This window comes from Panthera pardus, unplaced genomic scaffold (genome assembly GCF_024362965.1).
Source record: "Panthera pardus isolate Hobbes unplaced genomic scaffold, ASM2436296v1 HiC_scaffold_1, whole genome shotgun sequence".
NCBI lineage: Eukaryota > Metazoa > Chordata > Mammalia > Carnivora > Felidae > Panthera > Panthera pardus.
In genome coordinates, this window is record NW_026526654.1 from 83,236,324 (window position 1) to 83,253,303 (window position 16,980).

The window sequence follows — 16,980 nt, forward strand, 5'->3', positions numbered from 1 at the left end:
CCAATGAGCCTTAGAGAAATTAGCTGGGTTATTGGTTACTGGATTTTAGATAACAAGGGGTAGCACTGTTTGCCCGGCTCACGTGGAGAATCAGGTCGACGTATGTCCGATCGATTTTCTTTTCATCCATAGAGAAATATTTATTGAGATTTCCACGGGGCCGGTGCTGGAGATGCAAATGAACACAAAACACACCCTTCTCTTGATGTCTTAAGAGCTTCATGGGCAAAAAACCCACATAAACAGTTTTCTAAAAATAATGATAGGACCAGAGAACAACTTCTAAGCCACCCTGGCAGGTACGAGGCGAATTTCTCAGGGAAGGTCGTGACTCGGTTGTCTGCGGAAAATGATCGCTATTTGGGTCAAAGTCTGACTAGTTTTAGGGGAAAAAAAATTGTGATATATGCAATAGGTTTGGATGAAAATGCAATCATCTCGTATAGTACTTGAAGCCCACAAGATAAGGATGTTTTAAAAAAGGAAAAGGGAGCGCTGGGACGGGGGGAGTGGGGGAGAACCTTCAAAAGAATAGCCCTCAGGGCACCTGGGTGGCTCAGTCGGAAAGCGTCTGACTTCTGATTTGGGCCCAGGTCGTGATCTCACTGTTCGTGGGATCGCGCCCCAAGTCGGGCTCTGCGTTGACAGCATGGAGCCGGCTTGGGATTCTCTCTCCCTCTCTCTCGCTCTCAAAATAAATAAACGTTAAAAAAAAAAAAAAATAGCTCCTACTAGGTTCATACATTTCACCTGTGAGCCAGGGTCCTGTTGTGACCCCGCATTTGAAGGACGAGCAAGCCGGGGCCTAGGGTCCTGGGTCTAAGACATAGCTGCTCGCTTCCTGCCCTTTCCAGGTAGAACTTGTACTTTCTCGAGTCAAGGCAGGTCCCCGAGCCGGAGGCCCTGGTCTTCTGCTTAGGGAGTTCTGCTAACCTCCTGGGAAGGACCACCGGTGCTGTGGTGCGAGTCGAGTGGCCTGGCCCTGCTCCCTGTCGATTCCGGCAGCCTGGCACCACACCGTGCCACGTGTCAGGGTCGGCGTGTCACCGCCACAACACAGAGTCCGGGCCCTGTGCAGCGTGAACAGCCACCGCCATCAGAAAGGCGCAGGGCAAGGCAGCGGGACTCAGCAGGCGCACAGCCTCTGGACGAGGTACCTCACCCCCCAGGAACCAGTGCATCCCCTGGCTGGCGTCCCCCCTTCCTGTCCCGAGAGGGATGGTCTGAAGCTTGAAAGGTAACTGACATGGAACACTCTGTGCCCCAGGGTTAGCGGAGTGTGTAAGCTAAAAGTGCAGTCTTCCTAACTCTTCAGATTGGCCCCATTCTTGTCAATATCCCATGTAGAACTAAGCTCGTGGCACGCCCTGATGCTGGCTTTCACACACCCCATGTGACAGGAACGTTCCTGAGACCCAGTGCTAACTCCTAGTTGTTGTCAAATCCCACCCACGTTTCCTCTGGCCTCCTTTCCCCTGCCGTGTACAGCTGGGCCGTTTCATGGGCTGAGCTCATCAGCTGTCACCGGCAAGTTGAAGCTGGGTCCCGCCAGGCCAGCGTGTGGACGTTTGACCTCTGAGAAAATATCCAAGAGCTGTATAGGAAGGGATGATGCTGACTTGAAGTCCGTCTACTCAACCTAAGGCTCTCCTAATGGTTACTTTGCAAACACAGCCTGAGATTGAGCTATCAAGAGCGACAGAGACCGAGCACAGATACTACATCGTATCTGGTTAAATTCTTGGTTTTCAGTAAGCACTCATAGAATGTTAAATAGACCTTTCTCCTGTAATAAATGTTCATCTTGAGGATGTTTTTTAATGAGTTGGTTCTTGAAATGTGTAAATGCACCCGAGCACATTGGGTCCCACTGAAAGGAATTTTGCCTGAGTAAGGGCTGTGGAATTGCTTCGGGGGTCAACTTCCTGCCCCGTGGAATGCAGTGGGAAAGTTCCCACAGTGGGAGGGGGCCTCTCCCAGGGCATTCCAAGCAGGAGGCATCTGCAGAGCTTTTAGGCGGACAGTACTGTGTCTCAAGATACTATCAGCATCTCCAACAGCCAAAGGCCACTGAGGCCTGAGCAGGTCCCAGGCTGTGTGTGTGTGTGTGTGCGCGTGTGTGTGCGTGTGAATACAGCAAGGCAGCATTCGACCTTTCACATGGCGGAGGAAATCCACACTCCTATTAACTCGAGCTTACAGTATTCCCATCGAGAGGCTGCGTACGAAGAGAAAAGCTTATCATACTTTGAAACTTCTTCAAGGAGGCTGTTCTCATTCTCATGAGGTTCGGGGAAACGTAGCCACAGGCCAACAAAGCTTGGCATCGTTGAGCCAAACTCATCCTTGCACTCACCCAGTATTCTCAGGATGCCTACTGGGGGCCAGGCCCCCTTCTAAACACCAGAGACATAGCAGCAAACGAGAGAACCCCGGTCCTACCCTCTGCTCCTCCGCTCGGGACGCTGAACGTATTTATCTGTTCAGACTGTGAGCTCTAGACCGTCGTCCATGCCTTTCATCCACCACCACGTACTAGTATCTAGAACAGAGAGTGCCACGTAGGTGGTGTTCCGTGGGTTTCTTGGATTAATCCGCACGAACAGGAATTTGACCTTGAACCCTCTGAAAGCTTCATGAGACGCTTTGGACTCAAAGCCAATCATAATTTATCTCCTTGCTCACCCAGTCCGATGAGGGGGGGGTGTATAAAGATGACGAGGAGGTGGCCGCAGCCCCCAGAAGCCGCCGTTCTGGTAGAGAAACAGAGTGCCGAAGCGCGGAGGTGCAGAAAGGGCTGGGAGGTGCGAGAAACTACGAATGTCTTGATGTGATCGGAACAAGTGGCAGAGCGGCAGGGGACGAAGCTGAAGAGATAGGCGGGGTTGGGCACGAAGGACCCAGGGATGTGGATTTTTATCCCCACGGCTGTGGGGAGCAGAGGTGGCGGTGATGGAATTTACACAGAGGCGAGATCACGCTGGCCCAGAGTGGAGGAGAGCCTGGCAGGGGGGCGGGGAGTCGAGCCCGGTCAGGAAGCCGGTGCTGCGGTCCAGGTGACAGCTGGCGGGGCCTCGATGTAGGCAGTGATAGCGGGGCAGGACAGGAGGTGACAATTTCCTGAGCCATGGGAGGAGAGCCGGCAGGACTTTGTGTTGGCCTGGACGGGGAGAGAATGTGGATTTCCCCTCTAGACTAAAAGGTTTGCCCAGCGGGGACTGTGGCAGGAAGTTGCATGTGCTCGGTGGCTGGATGGATAAGAGGGGAGAAGGAAACGGCTTGGGTTTCTAGCTTGTGTGTTTTCTGTTCTTCACAGATATTTCCCCGGCTCCGGCTGCCTGCATGCGGCTTGTAGTTTAAACCCTGCGCGCCGACGCTCGAACTCTCTGCGGGCTGGTCCTGACCTGCCCTTGCCTTATACTGCCTGCTCTGCCCCCTCATGTCCCAGTTTTGGGTCTCCACTCATGCCGGCCCCTCTGCCTGTTGGCCCGCCCCCGCCTCATCTCCGTGGGCTCATTTCAATGTCGCCTCTTCCAAAAAGCACTAGATTTCCTCCACCCTTGAAACTCTTACTCCATGTCTTTGTATTGGCCTTAAGTCTTTTTTTTTTTAACGTTTATTTATTTTTGAGACAGAGACAGACAGAGCGTGAACGGGGGAGGGGCAGAGAGAGAGAGGGAGACACAGAGTCTGAAACAGGCTCCAGGCTCCGAGCTGTCAGCCCAGAGCCCGACGCGGGGCTTGAACTCACGAACCGCGAGATCATGACCTGAGCTGAAGTCGGACGCTTGACCGACTGAGCCACCCAGGCGCCCCTGTATTGGCCCTAAGTCTTGGTTGGGTCGCGAGTGATGAGTTCCGGGAGAGTGACACCTTTCTCTTACTCACCTTCCCGTCGCCTCCAGATGGAATGTCGCCTCCAGTAGGATTCAGGACCTCCTTGTTGAATCGAAACAAAGAGCCCACAAGATGAATCCCTCATCTAGGAAACAAGGATATTACTGCTACCTACTCCTTAGGGTGGTTGTAAGGGCTTGGCATATAGTAGGTGCTCAATAAATGATACTATTCATTGGGGCGCCCGGGTGGCTCAGTCGGTTAAGCATCCGACTCTTGGTTTGGGCTCAGGTCATAGGATCTCGCAGTTTGTGAGTTCGGGCCCCACCTCAGGCTCTGTGCTGACAGTGTGGAGCCTGCTTGGGATTCTCTCTCTCCCTCTCTCTGCCCCTCCCCCGCTGGCACTGTCTCTGTGTCTCTCAAATTAAATACATAAACTTAAAAAAATGATACCAGTCACATCATTATTCCTAAAAAGAGTGAGTTCCATTTGTTCTTCCCTAGCTTAATACTAAGCCTCTGCCTCCTTGTAATGAGGTTGAAGGATAAGGCAGTCCTTTGAAATTCATGGGAAATTGTCCCCTGGAATCAGTAAGTAGGGGACCACTGTTCTGGCCACTGGGGCATTCCTTTACAGATCCCAAAGATCTTCCTCTCCGGAGGCTTCTCTTGAACACTTTGGGTCTTTTCTTGTCTGGTGCTGGAGGAACTGCTCAGCTTTAGATCTCTGCGTGATTCCGGGAAATGAGGTGCTTGGGAAGAACCCCCTTCTCGTCACAACCCCTGCAGGCTGGCTGCTGTTTCGAAGGTCAGAGACAGAGCCAGAAGCAAGGAGCAGGAGGTGGGCCAGTTGGCCGGCTGTCCCAAAAGGAGCGAGCAGGCAATGGTGATGGTCCTTGAGTTTTATTTTTATTTTTAAAATCAAAGTAGAAGAATTTTGTGAGTCCCAGAGGAGCCCTTTTGTGTCGTTTTTATTCTTAGGTATTTTTCTTTAGAATTTCCTCTAAAACTCATGAGGAAGAGCTCACATATTCCAGATTTAGCACTTTAATGGGCTTTTGTTCCCGCCTTAATTTTTTTCCTTTTTAAAAATTTCTCCTCGGGGGGCGCCTGGGTGGCTCGGTGGGTTAAGCGTCCGACTTCGGCTCAGGTCATGATCTCACTGCTCGTGAGTTCGGGCCCCGCGTCGGGCTCTGTGCTGACAGCTCGGAGCCTGGAGCCCGCTTCGGATTCTGTGTCTCCCTCTCTCTTCTGTGTCTCTCCCGTTCGCATTCTGTGTCTCTCAAAAATAAAATAAACATTAAAAAAAATTGTTCTTTAATTTCTCCTCGGATTTTGAAGTAGCTATTTCTGGGATTACGATGTTTGCGAGCTCAGCCACAGAATTTCTGAAACTCCCTTTAATTTCTGCGTGAGCTTAAGATGGTAAAATATCATGCACCCTGCTGGACTCGGAAGGTGAGGGAAGACCGGTCCTAGAGGCCAACCTTTGAGCCGCCAGGCTGCATGCGCCGTGGCGAACCATTTAGGGGCGTTTGGACCTGTTCTGTAGAATCACAAAGACCCTCCGTTTGATGGCGCTTGTTGAGGACCATCTTGTTTTTCTCCCTCCAGGAACCTCGGACAAGTCTAACCTGGAGCTAATCACTCTGACGTGCACCTGTGTGGCTGCAACCCTCTTCTGGCTCCTGTTAACGCTCTTTATCCGAAAACTGAAAAGGGTAAGAACGGTTCGTATGAAGTTCTGCGCTCCTGTTTACGTAAAACTCGAAAACGCTCGTCTCGCATCTAGACCCGGCACTCAACACACGTTAGCCTCTAGTCTCCTTCCCTCTTCTTTCGGTCTCTGACCTGGGGAACACCCGGAATGAATCGTTAAAATGCCTCTCAACCATCACCCGTAGTATCGAGAGAAAAAGCTCGAGCGGTGAATAGATGACTGTTTCCCAGGAACAGAGGGGATACCTTTGATCTAAAAATGTGTGATAAAACCTTTCAATTCAACACGAGACCTGTGCAGTCTTTATTTCCTTATTCTCTGCTAAGACATGCAGAGGCGAATGCAAAATAAAGACTGTCCTCCGACTTGCCTCTCCACACTAACAAGGGCACTGTGGTTCTGAGCTCTCGGAGCCCCACCATACAACTCAGTTCTTCAGTGGGGGGGGTCAGGCTGGAACGCAGGACGTCAGATTTCTGTCATTCAGCCTGCAGCACCACGTGCTTCTCTGAAGTTCTATGGGCTAAGGAGCCAACGGTCCTTCACCCATCCGTGCCTCAAATATTTACTGGAGAGGAGACTGGCTTTACTCCGTTTCACAGACAAATGTGAGACTGCCGTTAGAGGCAGCGGACTGAAAGATGTGTAAGGAGGTGGTCGGGCAGAGAAGGGAGGGAAGAGTGTTGCAGGCAGACAGAAGAGCCTGTGAGAGGCCGGGGCAGGGCCGGGACCCCGCGGGAAAGAGAGACTCACGGAGGCCAGCGTGGCTGCAGCATGGGAACTGGGTAGGAGGTGAGGCTGGAGAGGAGGGGCTGTAAAGCCGGGTGAGACAGTAAGAAAGGTGGTCTGTATTCTGGAAGTGAAAGGAAGTCTGGGGGGCGTGAGGGCGAGGGCGGGAAGGGGTGTTGTGCAACAAAGGCAGGCAATCCTAAGTGTAAGAGATTTGCGTCTGGAAAGAGAATTTTGGCTGCTGTGAGAATGGACCAGAGGAGGCAAGAGTGAGTAGAGACGAACTTTCGCCGAAGACTTTATAGGAGTCCAACTAAGAAATGATATGAGCTTCGTCCAAGTGATTAGGATCCAGAGCTATTTCGCACATAAAACAGAACTTGAAAAGCATCAAGGAGGCCTCCTCCATTTCTAGAGATTTATCAGCCCTTATTATCGTGTCATGTCTTAGGACAAGCTTTTTTATGTGGCGTCTCCGGTAATTCTTCCAAAAAAGGCAAAGAGGTAAGACATACTATTATTCCCATTTTATAGAGAGAGAAAGTGAGCCTCAGAGAGGTAAAATAACTTGCCCAAAGTCGCAAAGCTGGTTAGAGTGGGAGCTGAGTTTTGATCCAAGGTCGTTCGACCTTACCTAGACTTGTAACCAAAACCAACAAGGTGTCCTTCATAGCCGTTGAAATGAGAGGCGAGGACAGTAGGCGTCCTCCGTGGTGAATAGGTACCATCAGGAGTCCGCCGTGTGGAATGATGGGTTTTGAGATGTGACAGCTAAGGCCACACTGCTTTAGAAGGAAACGGAGGCCACACAGTGGCATTGACAGGGGAGAGACATCATAAAGGGAAATGGATCAAACTTGCCAAATAGATTAGACCCGCCAAATCTGGAAGGCCCGTTCGGAGGCCACAAAGGAGGGACAGAGAGAAAAAACTTCAGAGAGAGTGAGGTTTAGAGAAAGAGTTTGAAGGTTGCAGCTGGAAGGAAAGCAGCAGAAAAATGCAGCCCACCACACTCCTCCCCACGCCCCAGATTAGGGGAGGAGCACAGAGGGGCAGAGTGGAAATTCACTGGAAAGGTGAATTGGGACTAAATTGAAGATGGCCCTAGTATTTCTAAAAATCTGAAACCTTGAGTTCAATAAGAAAGGATGAGAGCAAGAAAGGATTCTCTCTCCAGAAGGGAATGCTCATAAAATTTGAAAGGTGATTAATCGTAGGAGGCAAGGAGATACAAGTCCTCAAAAACTATTTCCATGTGGTTTCTCGAAACCGCAAGTGAATTCCTGTGGATACGGACCGGACGTTATCCTTTTAATCCCCACCCTGCAATAGGCCAGTGTTACAGTTACGGCTAACGTGGATCGTTGATTGATGCTTACTGTATACCACACCTTGTTCTAACAGCTTGGCATGGATTATTTCACATAATATTCACAACAGCCCTAGGAGATAAGGACTGTCGTTATCACTACTTCACAGATAAGGAAACTAGGTTGAGAAGGGTTAAGCAACTTGCCAAGGTTATGTGCTGGTCCAGAGTTGATCTGTGACTCAGATCCGGCCCGCCAGCCTCAATGCCTGGCCTCTGAAAGCGCTTAGCTATGCAACCTCCATGCCAAACACCTAGTAGCTGCTCAGTGTTAGTGTCAATCAGAAGAATAAATATTTGCCGACTAAGATTCTACGATCCTACTCTCCTCAAGCACTTGTGTGGTGTTGCCTCTCACCTGCCTGATTGAGATAAACCATAAAATTCCGTAGGTGCCAGATGGGGAGATTGTCTCTCTTTGCCCGGCCCCTTGCCTCGCTCTCAACACCCCTTCCCAGCTCCCCACACGCTCTCCGGAAAGTGAGAGGTCCCTTGTTGGGCTCTCGCTGTCCTGTGCCCTTGGAAGATGGGAGATTGTTTCTCGTCGGACTGTTTCGACTGGACATAGAAAAGCGTACTCATGAAACCTCTTCCAGCGGCTTCTCTAGCGCACGCCCGGCACGCTGGGATAGGGGTTTGTATTCCTTTCCAGTCTTACAGACTCACACCAGTGTCCGACGGGCTGGCCCCGACAAGACTGGCACCGATGGCAAATGTAGCTGGTGACGAATGTGCTCCACATCCTTCTCTGTTTTCCCCTCGTCGTGGAGGCCGGGCCAGTCTTTCTGCTTTGAGCGATTTGTCACACGTTTTAGTGATAATTCCTGTGAGTAGGAGACCGATTGCAAGTGATGGATGAGGTGAGCTGTGACAGCCCGGGGCAGGGTGAGTTAGAGCTGAAGAATGTGGGCGAACGTGACCTGGTGTGTATGGAGAGGGTGTCTTCTCTCCTGAACTCTGGTCCTGCTGAGGGAAGGGCAACGCAGGACGGGCCCGAAACTCATTGAAACGCAGCTTATGCGACTCCTCGGCGAGGCTGATCGAAGCCCACCTTAGGTGGGCAAGCGTACTTCCTTTCTGTGCTGCCCACAGAAATGCCATCATCAGTTCTACACCGAATGAACAGGCAGTACACCCACTGCTATGACTCTAAGACACTAAATGCACATCCACTCATCTATGACCTGAAATAAAGGATATTTTCTGGGCTCGATGTGCCTTGCCAAGATAAAGTAAGCGCCTGAAGGGAGACACCCGCCTTGTTTGACGTCCTACTGATGCCGAACGCGATCAGGACATGGCCGTGTTTGAATCTCAGACCCAATTTACCCCTTGGCCTTTGAAATAATCAACTTCTGTTTCTTATCGGAGGTAAATCTTACTGTGTTCTCACTGACGGACCCTCTAGTTTTTCCGGGCAGCTGCAGCAACCGAGGGGCCAGGACTTCTGAGTAGATTTAAACACTTCACAGGAAATATGCCTCTTAGCCGTCCCAGGGCTCCTGGGTTCACTTCGCCATTGTTGCAAATGCCGAAAAGCCTCAATCCCACTTGTCACCTTGTGACGTATGCTCCTGCTTGTGCAGAATGGCCATGGAGAGGTATGTTCAGTCGGTCGTTTGGAGTGACGTTTATGCTTTTTTGGAGAAGGACTATCATGTGACAATTGTCTAAGAACAAGCACCCAGGTCACTGGAGAACCTGGGCGCGTGTTATCTGGGCAGTGCGGTGAAGCCAGTCTACCGAGAAGCCGCGTGAGAACCGTAAGGGCTTGTTTAGTGGGAGTTGCACACCCAAGTGTGATGTGCATGGGCGTCTGCAGAGGGGGACTTTCTGTACCCAACCACCCGGTTTCAACGAGCAGCAGGTGTTGCCAGGTACTGTTTTAAATTGGGCATCCGGGTTTTTGTTTCGTAAGTTGTTTCCTTGACAGTGACGTCGCGATCCCTTTCTTTCTCAGTCTTCCTCGGAAATAAAGACTGACTACCTGTCGATTATAATGGACCCAGACGAAGTCCCCCTGGACGAGCAGTGTGAGCGGCTCCCTTATGATGCCAGCAAGTGGGAGTTTGCCCGGGAGAGACTCAAACTGGGTAATGTGTTTGTTCAACAGATTCCTAAACGTGCAAAACGTGTGGTTTGAGGGCTGCAAAAGTCAACTAGACTCGGGCTCTACCCTCCAGCTGCTCACAGACTAGCAAGGGAGATGGGCACTGGGGTAGACAATCCTAACAGTGCTGGGACAGCAGTACAAGGGGACAGGGCACCTGCTCCTTCTCCGAACACTTTCCCAGCACCTTCTCTGAGCAGCAGACACCCATCTAAGCCGCGGGGGTGCAAAGGCGTCTGAGTGTCTTGCCTCAGAGGGTGAAGGAGGTAGCCACAAAAGGAGACAGGTGAAGGGCAGAGATGAGTTCCATCAGGAAGCTTACAACCACAGGCACCCTTAATGACCTTTTGGGGGACTTAGAAATTTGTAACCTAGAACACAAGTCAAGATGGCAAGGAACAGCGCAATCAAACCTTTGGTGAACGCGTCAGTGCCCTTGAAGGCCGGGGGTCAAAAAACCCCTCTGCACAAATCCACAGATTAGAAACTCTGAGTTTTCCTGGGGGTCCAGGATGTCCAGACAGAGAAGAAAGTGCTGGGGGTCATTAGCGTTTCAGGTTTGAAGAGCACGGGCTGTTGTTTCCCAGGTAGCGTAGATGCTGTAAACACCAGGCAACCGTGCTTTCCCTCAGCTCGCCCCCAAGTCCCCCCCACCCCTCCCAGCTCAGACCTCACAATGCAAATCGATCTCCGGCCCTCAGTAGTACAGAACAAAAGGAGCCGCGATTACTCTTGCCCAAAATTTTTGGATAGTGGCTTCTGAAAAATTTCCAGTCGCTCTGTGTGTGCCAGAATCATTAATAATTGGAACTAGGAACCCAACTCGTGGACCCAGTGTTCCTGGATCTTGTCACCCTCGGCAAAAGAGCCTGTTGTTTTAAATTCAACTGCGTTGCCTCCCCTCCCCCCACAGCTCGGGCCTTGAAATGATTCCACTTAGGTTTCTTCTTACATGAGAAAGGATACTTGGCCCCAAGAGTATGTTCTGTTTGGCTTGGGGAAGAAAACTGGAAATCAGTAAGAAGCTGGAGAGACAGGCAAAAGCCAGCAATGGCTGCTGATGGGTGGGTGTGGGGGGGGGGGGGTGGAAATATCAACTGAATTTAGAGTCGTTAAGGGCAGGTGGTACATAGATGAGTTCCTTCTGCAAGTCTAAATTATATGGCAGCTAGCCCAGCCCCTCAGTGACCTTGGCAAGGAACTGAGATAATTTTCCCACAACCGTAAGCCATTCTCAGGCCACGTTGCTTTCCAGAGTTATTAGTCACCATCAGACATGCTTCTTCCTGTATAGGACAGATGAGCTGTTCATCCCATCTCTTCACTCCTTCGCCTGGTATCTATCCCTGTGATCTATATCACACTGAGGGACACTGCTAATCCTTCCACCAGATTTCCCCTGGGGCTCTGTGGGTTTAGATAATCCCGTTTGAGGAGATTCTCCTTGCTGAAGACCTTTCTTATGGATCTCTTCCTTCCTGGAGATGCCAGATGTCATGATTTGGCTCATGTGGATGGGAGTGTCTTTGATGGGTGAGAGAAAGGGTGTCAAGTCAGCTCACTGTGTCTTTCAATGCAGAGTGTGGCTGCAAGGGCCAGAAGAAGGCTCCCCCTACTAGCATGGGGGCAAAAGGCCCAAGATTTTTTGGTTCGTAAGCCAAATACATGACAGAAAGTAATCTGAAGTAATGTCTGGCAAGTGACAGTAACCAAGATTCTGTCTGGATGGATGGAGAGAAAAAGCTGGTTTGATGGGCAGAGTTATAATGGGGCTATAAACACACACAGAAGAATACACTGTGTGGGGAAATACACAGACACGTCGCATCTGATTTTTTTTCAGCTGTGTGGACTCTGTCGGTAACTATTAGCAGCACTGCTGAGAGAAGTCGGAATTTATGGTACCTGATAGATGCAGTAGGAGTTTGGCTCAAAAGTGCTGCTCTCGTTGAAATTCCTGAAATCCAGGGACAAAAGGAATCTGTTTCGTTAGTGGTTCCTCGCTAAACGTCAGGGAGAATTCAGCTCTTACCATTTTATCACGGGAGGTGGGATAATGTCAGACAATGCATCTTCTACTGCGAAATAAAGTGAGCATTGCCTAATATAGGCCACAACACAAGGAGTCTGGAATTTGCAAGTGGACGGCGCCCAGGCAGGTGTTGCCTCTTGGAAGACCAGCTCTGCGTGGCAGTGGCGCCTTGCACCCTCCCCGGAGTGTCCCCGGGGCCCTGGCCGGTCAAGGACATTCTTGGAGGAGGTTCCAATAGCCTTTCATGGTATGGCAGTGACCTAGCTCTTTCACAAGCCAGTCAGTGGCATTTGGGTAACACCGAGGAGGATTTTAAGGGAAAAGAAGGATCAGGCAAGGTCAAGCCTGGCTCCCCTGAAGCTGGAACAGTGGGTCCGCCAAAGGATTCCGAGGCATCAGATGATCAAAGAGCCCGTAATAGCTTCATGCTGTTTTATGAGGCAGCAGTCAGGCTTCCGAGAGAAAAAAGATGGAAAGGCCGAGGGAAGCCAAGTGAGAACGAGCTTATTCTCACTGACAGAAGCAAACTCCCCAAACACCAGTGAAAATGAAGTGTGCCGTGATGGCTAAGGAGGGAACGCGGGTGGGCTGAGGCCGTGGAAGGGAAAAGGGTTCTGCCTGCCCCCCAAGCAGCAAGGGTCTTCACGGTATGTGGAGAGGTGTCCCTGAGATAGAGATCATCTTGATATTTGTCAGGCTCGGGACACTTTTCCTATTAGACAGTAGAAGACGCTGCAGAAGAAACACGTTCTTTTGCCCTAAAACAGCAAGGGGCAAGCCTTTAACCAGAATACACCGATCTTTACAAGTCTGGAGAAGGTAGCCACTGGTACTCATTCTGTACGTGATTTCCACGTCCCGGTCCTGCAGGGTCCACCCAAGGCACTTTTATTTCAACCTAGAGTCCCCATCCTGGTCTACTTCATGGACAGTTTTAGCTGAAGGAGGAAGCAGAGACTCTGTCCCTGTCCATGGTGCGCACTCTAGGAGGAATGACCTTTCCCCATCGCTACCAGGGGCATTTTGACCAGAGAAAAAGCAAGTCGCGTCACCAATGTTCCCTCCTATCTGTCCCCAGGAGATAGAGGCAAAGAGATAGCGACAAAGAGGCTCTTCTGATTACACGGGCAAACGAATTTTTCCTGTGTCCTGACTAGATGGCCTCGGGGGATTGGTAGGAGCGGAAGATGCTAAGCAGGGGCAGGGGGAAGTCACCTATGTGACTGAGTCATCGTGCCTAGAAGGATAAAGTTGTAATGTGATAAGGAAGCAGGCAAACTTCACAAGAATCTTAGAAACAAACACGCACCTATGTCTCTTGGGGGGAAGGGATTGGAGTGTAAGGACGGGACGGAAGGTTGGTTCGTTAACTCACTGAAGGTGCCTTAGCAGAACAGTCAGATAAAGAGGACTAGGCTGAGGGAGGAGTGTTAAATTACTCTCCCTACCGGGATTTACTTGTGACCAGAGGCATTCTGTTGGCTATTTTTTCCCTAACCAAGAACCAAACAAGAGTGACTTCTTTGGTTCACTCTTCCTTTTGCCATATCCTGCTTGAGGTGTACTTTTTCTCCAGGCTGTATTCAGCTACCTGTTTCCTGATGGTGCAAGAGAAAGTCCCCTGATATAAAAGGGGACTGAGGTATTCCGGGGGGTGGGGGGGTGGGGGGCGGTGTGTGCTCTTCACGGAGCATCGCCCTCACGGTCTCCGACCCACTGGGGACAGGGGGGTTCCTCTAGTTACCCGTGACTGCTTTGAGCGTCTCACAAGTTCCCAAATCGCTGCTCTTCATTCTGCATTCACGCACAAGGGGCCTTCTCTGCACCGAGCGCTGAGCTAGGTCCTGGGAAGATTCCCACGTGGTAGGTGCCCCTCTGAGTCAAGTGGTCTCATTTAAGGGTGAGGAAAGAAACGTGTTAAAACAGCTGTTATGGCGGAACATAACAGGTCCCACGAAAGAAACCTTACTTTCTTACTGCGTTTGGCAACCATTTCTCTGCAGCTTAAACCAATTAACTACCAGTGGTTGGTTGATAGACTCGTGTGCTGAGCCACGAAGGCCTGTACATCATGTAAGGACATGTTAGAATATCTTGGCTGGCAAGCAAGTCTGAGAAATGACTTAGTGATTTTTTTCTAGCTGTGGAGCATTATGATAGCCAATAGCAGTAACCCCCATTCTCTGGTTTCTTCCTTTCTGCTGAAAACAGATCAGAAGAAATGACCTTCAGAGGCAAGAAAAGGGGCTTAGGTTAAACAAAGGGAGGTCTTGGTAATAATGTTATTAAACAATGGAAGAGACCCCCGCCCCCCTGGGAGGATTTTGTGAAGAGGAAATTGGTCACCCACCCACACCAAATGCATCCTAGGGGCCTGGCCTAGCTGCAAAGGATAACGGCCCCTCAGAAGCCCAGTGAGGAGGCGGAAGAAAGATACCCCAGAAGTGTGTCCCTTACTTTGACTCTTTTGGGCTCAGTTTGTTGGAGATTCCATTCAAAGCTACACGGCTCACATACACACATAGGTCAAAAGGCACCTTCTTCCCGAAAAAGACTTGTCCTCATCCTGCTGGCTTGGCAAACAAATCAGTGTCTTCTTTTCATTGCAGGCAAGTCACTCGGAAGAGGGGCTTTCGGAAAAGTGGTTCAAGCATCCGCATTTGGCATTAAGAAATCCCCCACGTGCCGGACTGTGGCTGTAAAAATGCTGAAAGGTACGGAGGCTGTAGTTTGGGTTTCGGCCGACCCACTAGATTCCCGAAACACTGGTACACGTTAGCTATGGCCTGGGAACAGACACAAGCTACTTCTGCTCAGGCCACACCACTGTCTTTACTGCTGGGAGCCCCTTGGCTTCGGGAGTTTTCTATCAGGCCAGCAAGAGCGCTGAATCAACCCTGTAAATGAAACCATCCAGCACTGTCCACGGGAAAATGATTTCTGTCACCTCCAAGATCTTTCTCCTCTCACATCTCAGGCTCGAAACTACCAGGGATTTAAGCTCACTGTAACCACAGGTTCAAGATTTTGGAGGGATCCACGAGGACATTCTAAGGGGAAATCGGCTGTGGGTTGTAAATCCCAACGGCTTAGCTGGGGCTTGACCTAACTCTAAAGTGAAATCGTGAAGCCAGAATAATTGAGACCATCAGAACTCTGAACTGTGTGATAGCGTCAGGTCCCAAACACAACACATTTCCTCTTTAGAAATTTACATAGATGGATAGATAGATAATCTTTCTGGTGTTGAAAGACACAACCATTCAGAGAAGCCCTGGGGAAGTAGGGCCAAATCGCACGGTGATTCATGATCACCCGCAAGACAGATGAAAATGAGAATAGGGGAAAGCTGTATAAATCAGACATCTCAGGGATGCAGATGTCTTCTGAAGTATAGAAAAGACTTCATTTCCTCACTCGTGATGGCATTTTTATGTTACTTCAACTCGTGTTAAGATTCTTTTTTTTTTAATTTTTTTTTTTTTTTAATGTTTATTTTTGAGAGAGACAGAGACAGAGCATGAGCAGGGGAGGGGCAGAGAGAGAGGGAGACACACAATGGGAAGCCGGCTCCGGGCTCCGAGCTGTCAGCACAGAGCCCGACGCGGGGCTCGAACCCACAGACTGTGAGATCGCGACCGGAGCTGAAGTCGGACGCTTAACCGACTGAGCCCCCCGGGCGCCCCACTCGTGTTAAGATTCTAAAACCAAAAAGTAGGCCTCTTGCAGGAGCCCCAGGCAATGATATCTTCCACCTCAAAAGGCTGCCCTCGTCAAGCAAAGGCTCTGATAAAAACCCTCCAAGGAACCTGACAGTTCTGCTCTGAAAGCAGCCAGGGAAGGAGTCTCAAGGCCCACAAATCCGGACTTTTGTTCCAAATGGACTGCCCAGAGGATGGCAGGCCTTTCTGTGGCATGCCTACATTCCAGCACGCCACCCCACGCCCCGTGGCCCAGGCTCCGAAGAGAAGAGGCATCAGTATGCCCTCTGTGTGAGAAGGCACCAGACTAAGTGCCTTCATGTATTAGCTTGAACCACAGGAGGTTGCCATTCTTCTTCTTTTTCTCTCTGCAGCCTTGTGAGGGAGATATTATTTCCCCACTTTGCAGATGAGGAGACATGGCCCAGAAAGGTTAAATCACCTCTGCAGGGCCCCACAGCTCCCCAGGGCAAAAGTAGGGGTTTGAGTGCAGCGCTGTTACCCTCCCCCCACCACGGTGCTGCAGAAGAGGGGCTGTCTAGACCCGGCCTCCGGCGGCCTGTGGCCCCCAAACCCTAAAATGGCCCTGATCCGAGTTATGGAGGCACTCTAATATCCACCCTTGAGCTGAGTCGGGGCTCCATCTGGAAGCGTCTGCTTCCTCAGCTTGTCCCATTTCCCTGCCTACGACCACACATCATCGCCAGCAGAGATGGTCTTGTGCCCGCACTCGTCTGTTGTGGATCCAAGGTAACACCTGCCTGGGGACAGAGCGGTCTGAACAAGAGAGCTGGGTTTTCCCCTGTGCCAAGGGGGCATAAATGCCTGGAAGGATTGATGAGTCGGAGGAGGGGAATTCTGAGTTGAAAAATTTGAAAGGCCGGCAGAACGTAGTGTACGTAATACAGAAAAAGCATACACGGTGTCTTGATAAAATGCTTATCTTTTTAAAGCCATTAGCCTGGATTTTAAAAAGATCGCCAAATCACCCACTCTATAAAATCCCCCCCAAACCATTTTCATTCAGCTTTCTTGCTTGAATTGGTTGGCCATCTGTTTCTAGGAGAAATTGAAAAGACAGAATGTCAAACAAAGGCCATGAGTCAGAAGCTCTTTCAAAGTACCCTGGAGCAGAACCTTTAACCTTTTCGGGCCTTATGCCCATGTCTGCAAAGAGAAGCGTATTCACGGTGTTTATTTTTCTAACAAATATTTGTTGTGCGTCTCCTGTTGAGCCAATCCCAACCCTGTTGGGAAGCTTCTAGAGTTTATCTGGTTATTAGTTAGAAAATGATCTGAAAATGATTTGTGCTTACGAAATACCATCCACATGCTTTGGCCATTTCCAGAGCTGTTCTACAGACTTACTTGCACATGTGTAGAAAGATTACACATCACCATCTACTACAGTGTTATTTGTAATGGGAAAAAAAAAAAAATAGAAACCACACACGAAAACAAAAAAAACTGGAGACCGTTCAC

The 16,980-nt window shown here is 50.2% G+C and overlaps 1 protein-coding gene across 1 annotated transcript in view; it reads left to right on the forward strand.

The window, feature by feature from the left end:
* Positions 1-16,980, forward strand: part of FLT1 (fms related receptor tyrosine kinase 1) — a 173,959-nt gene that overhangs the window by 129,002 nt on the left and 27,977 nt on the right. The window contains exons 17-19 of the mRNA XM_019447888.2: positions 5,452-5,558; positions 9,616-9,748; positions 14,407-14,511. Of these exons, the coding sequence (XP_019303433.2) occupies positions 5,452-5,558; positions 9,616-9,748; positions 14,407-14,511 (345 nt within the window). The remainder of the gene's footprint in view (positions 1-5,451; positions 5,559-9,615; positions 9,749-14,406; positions 14,512-16,980) is intronic.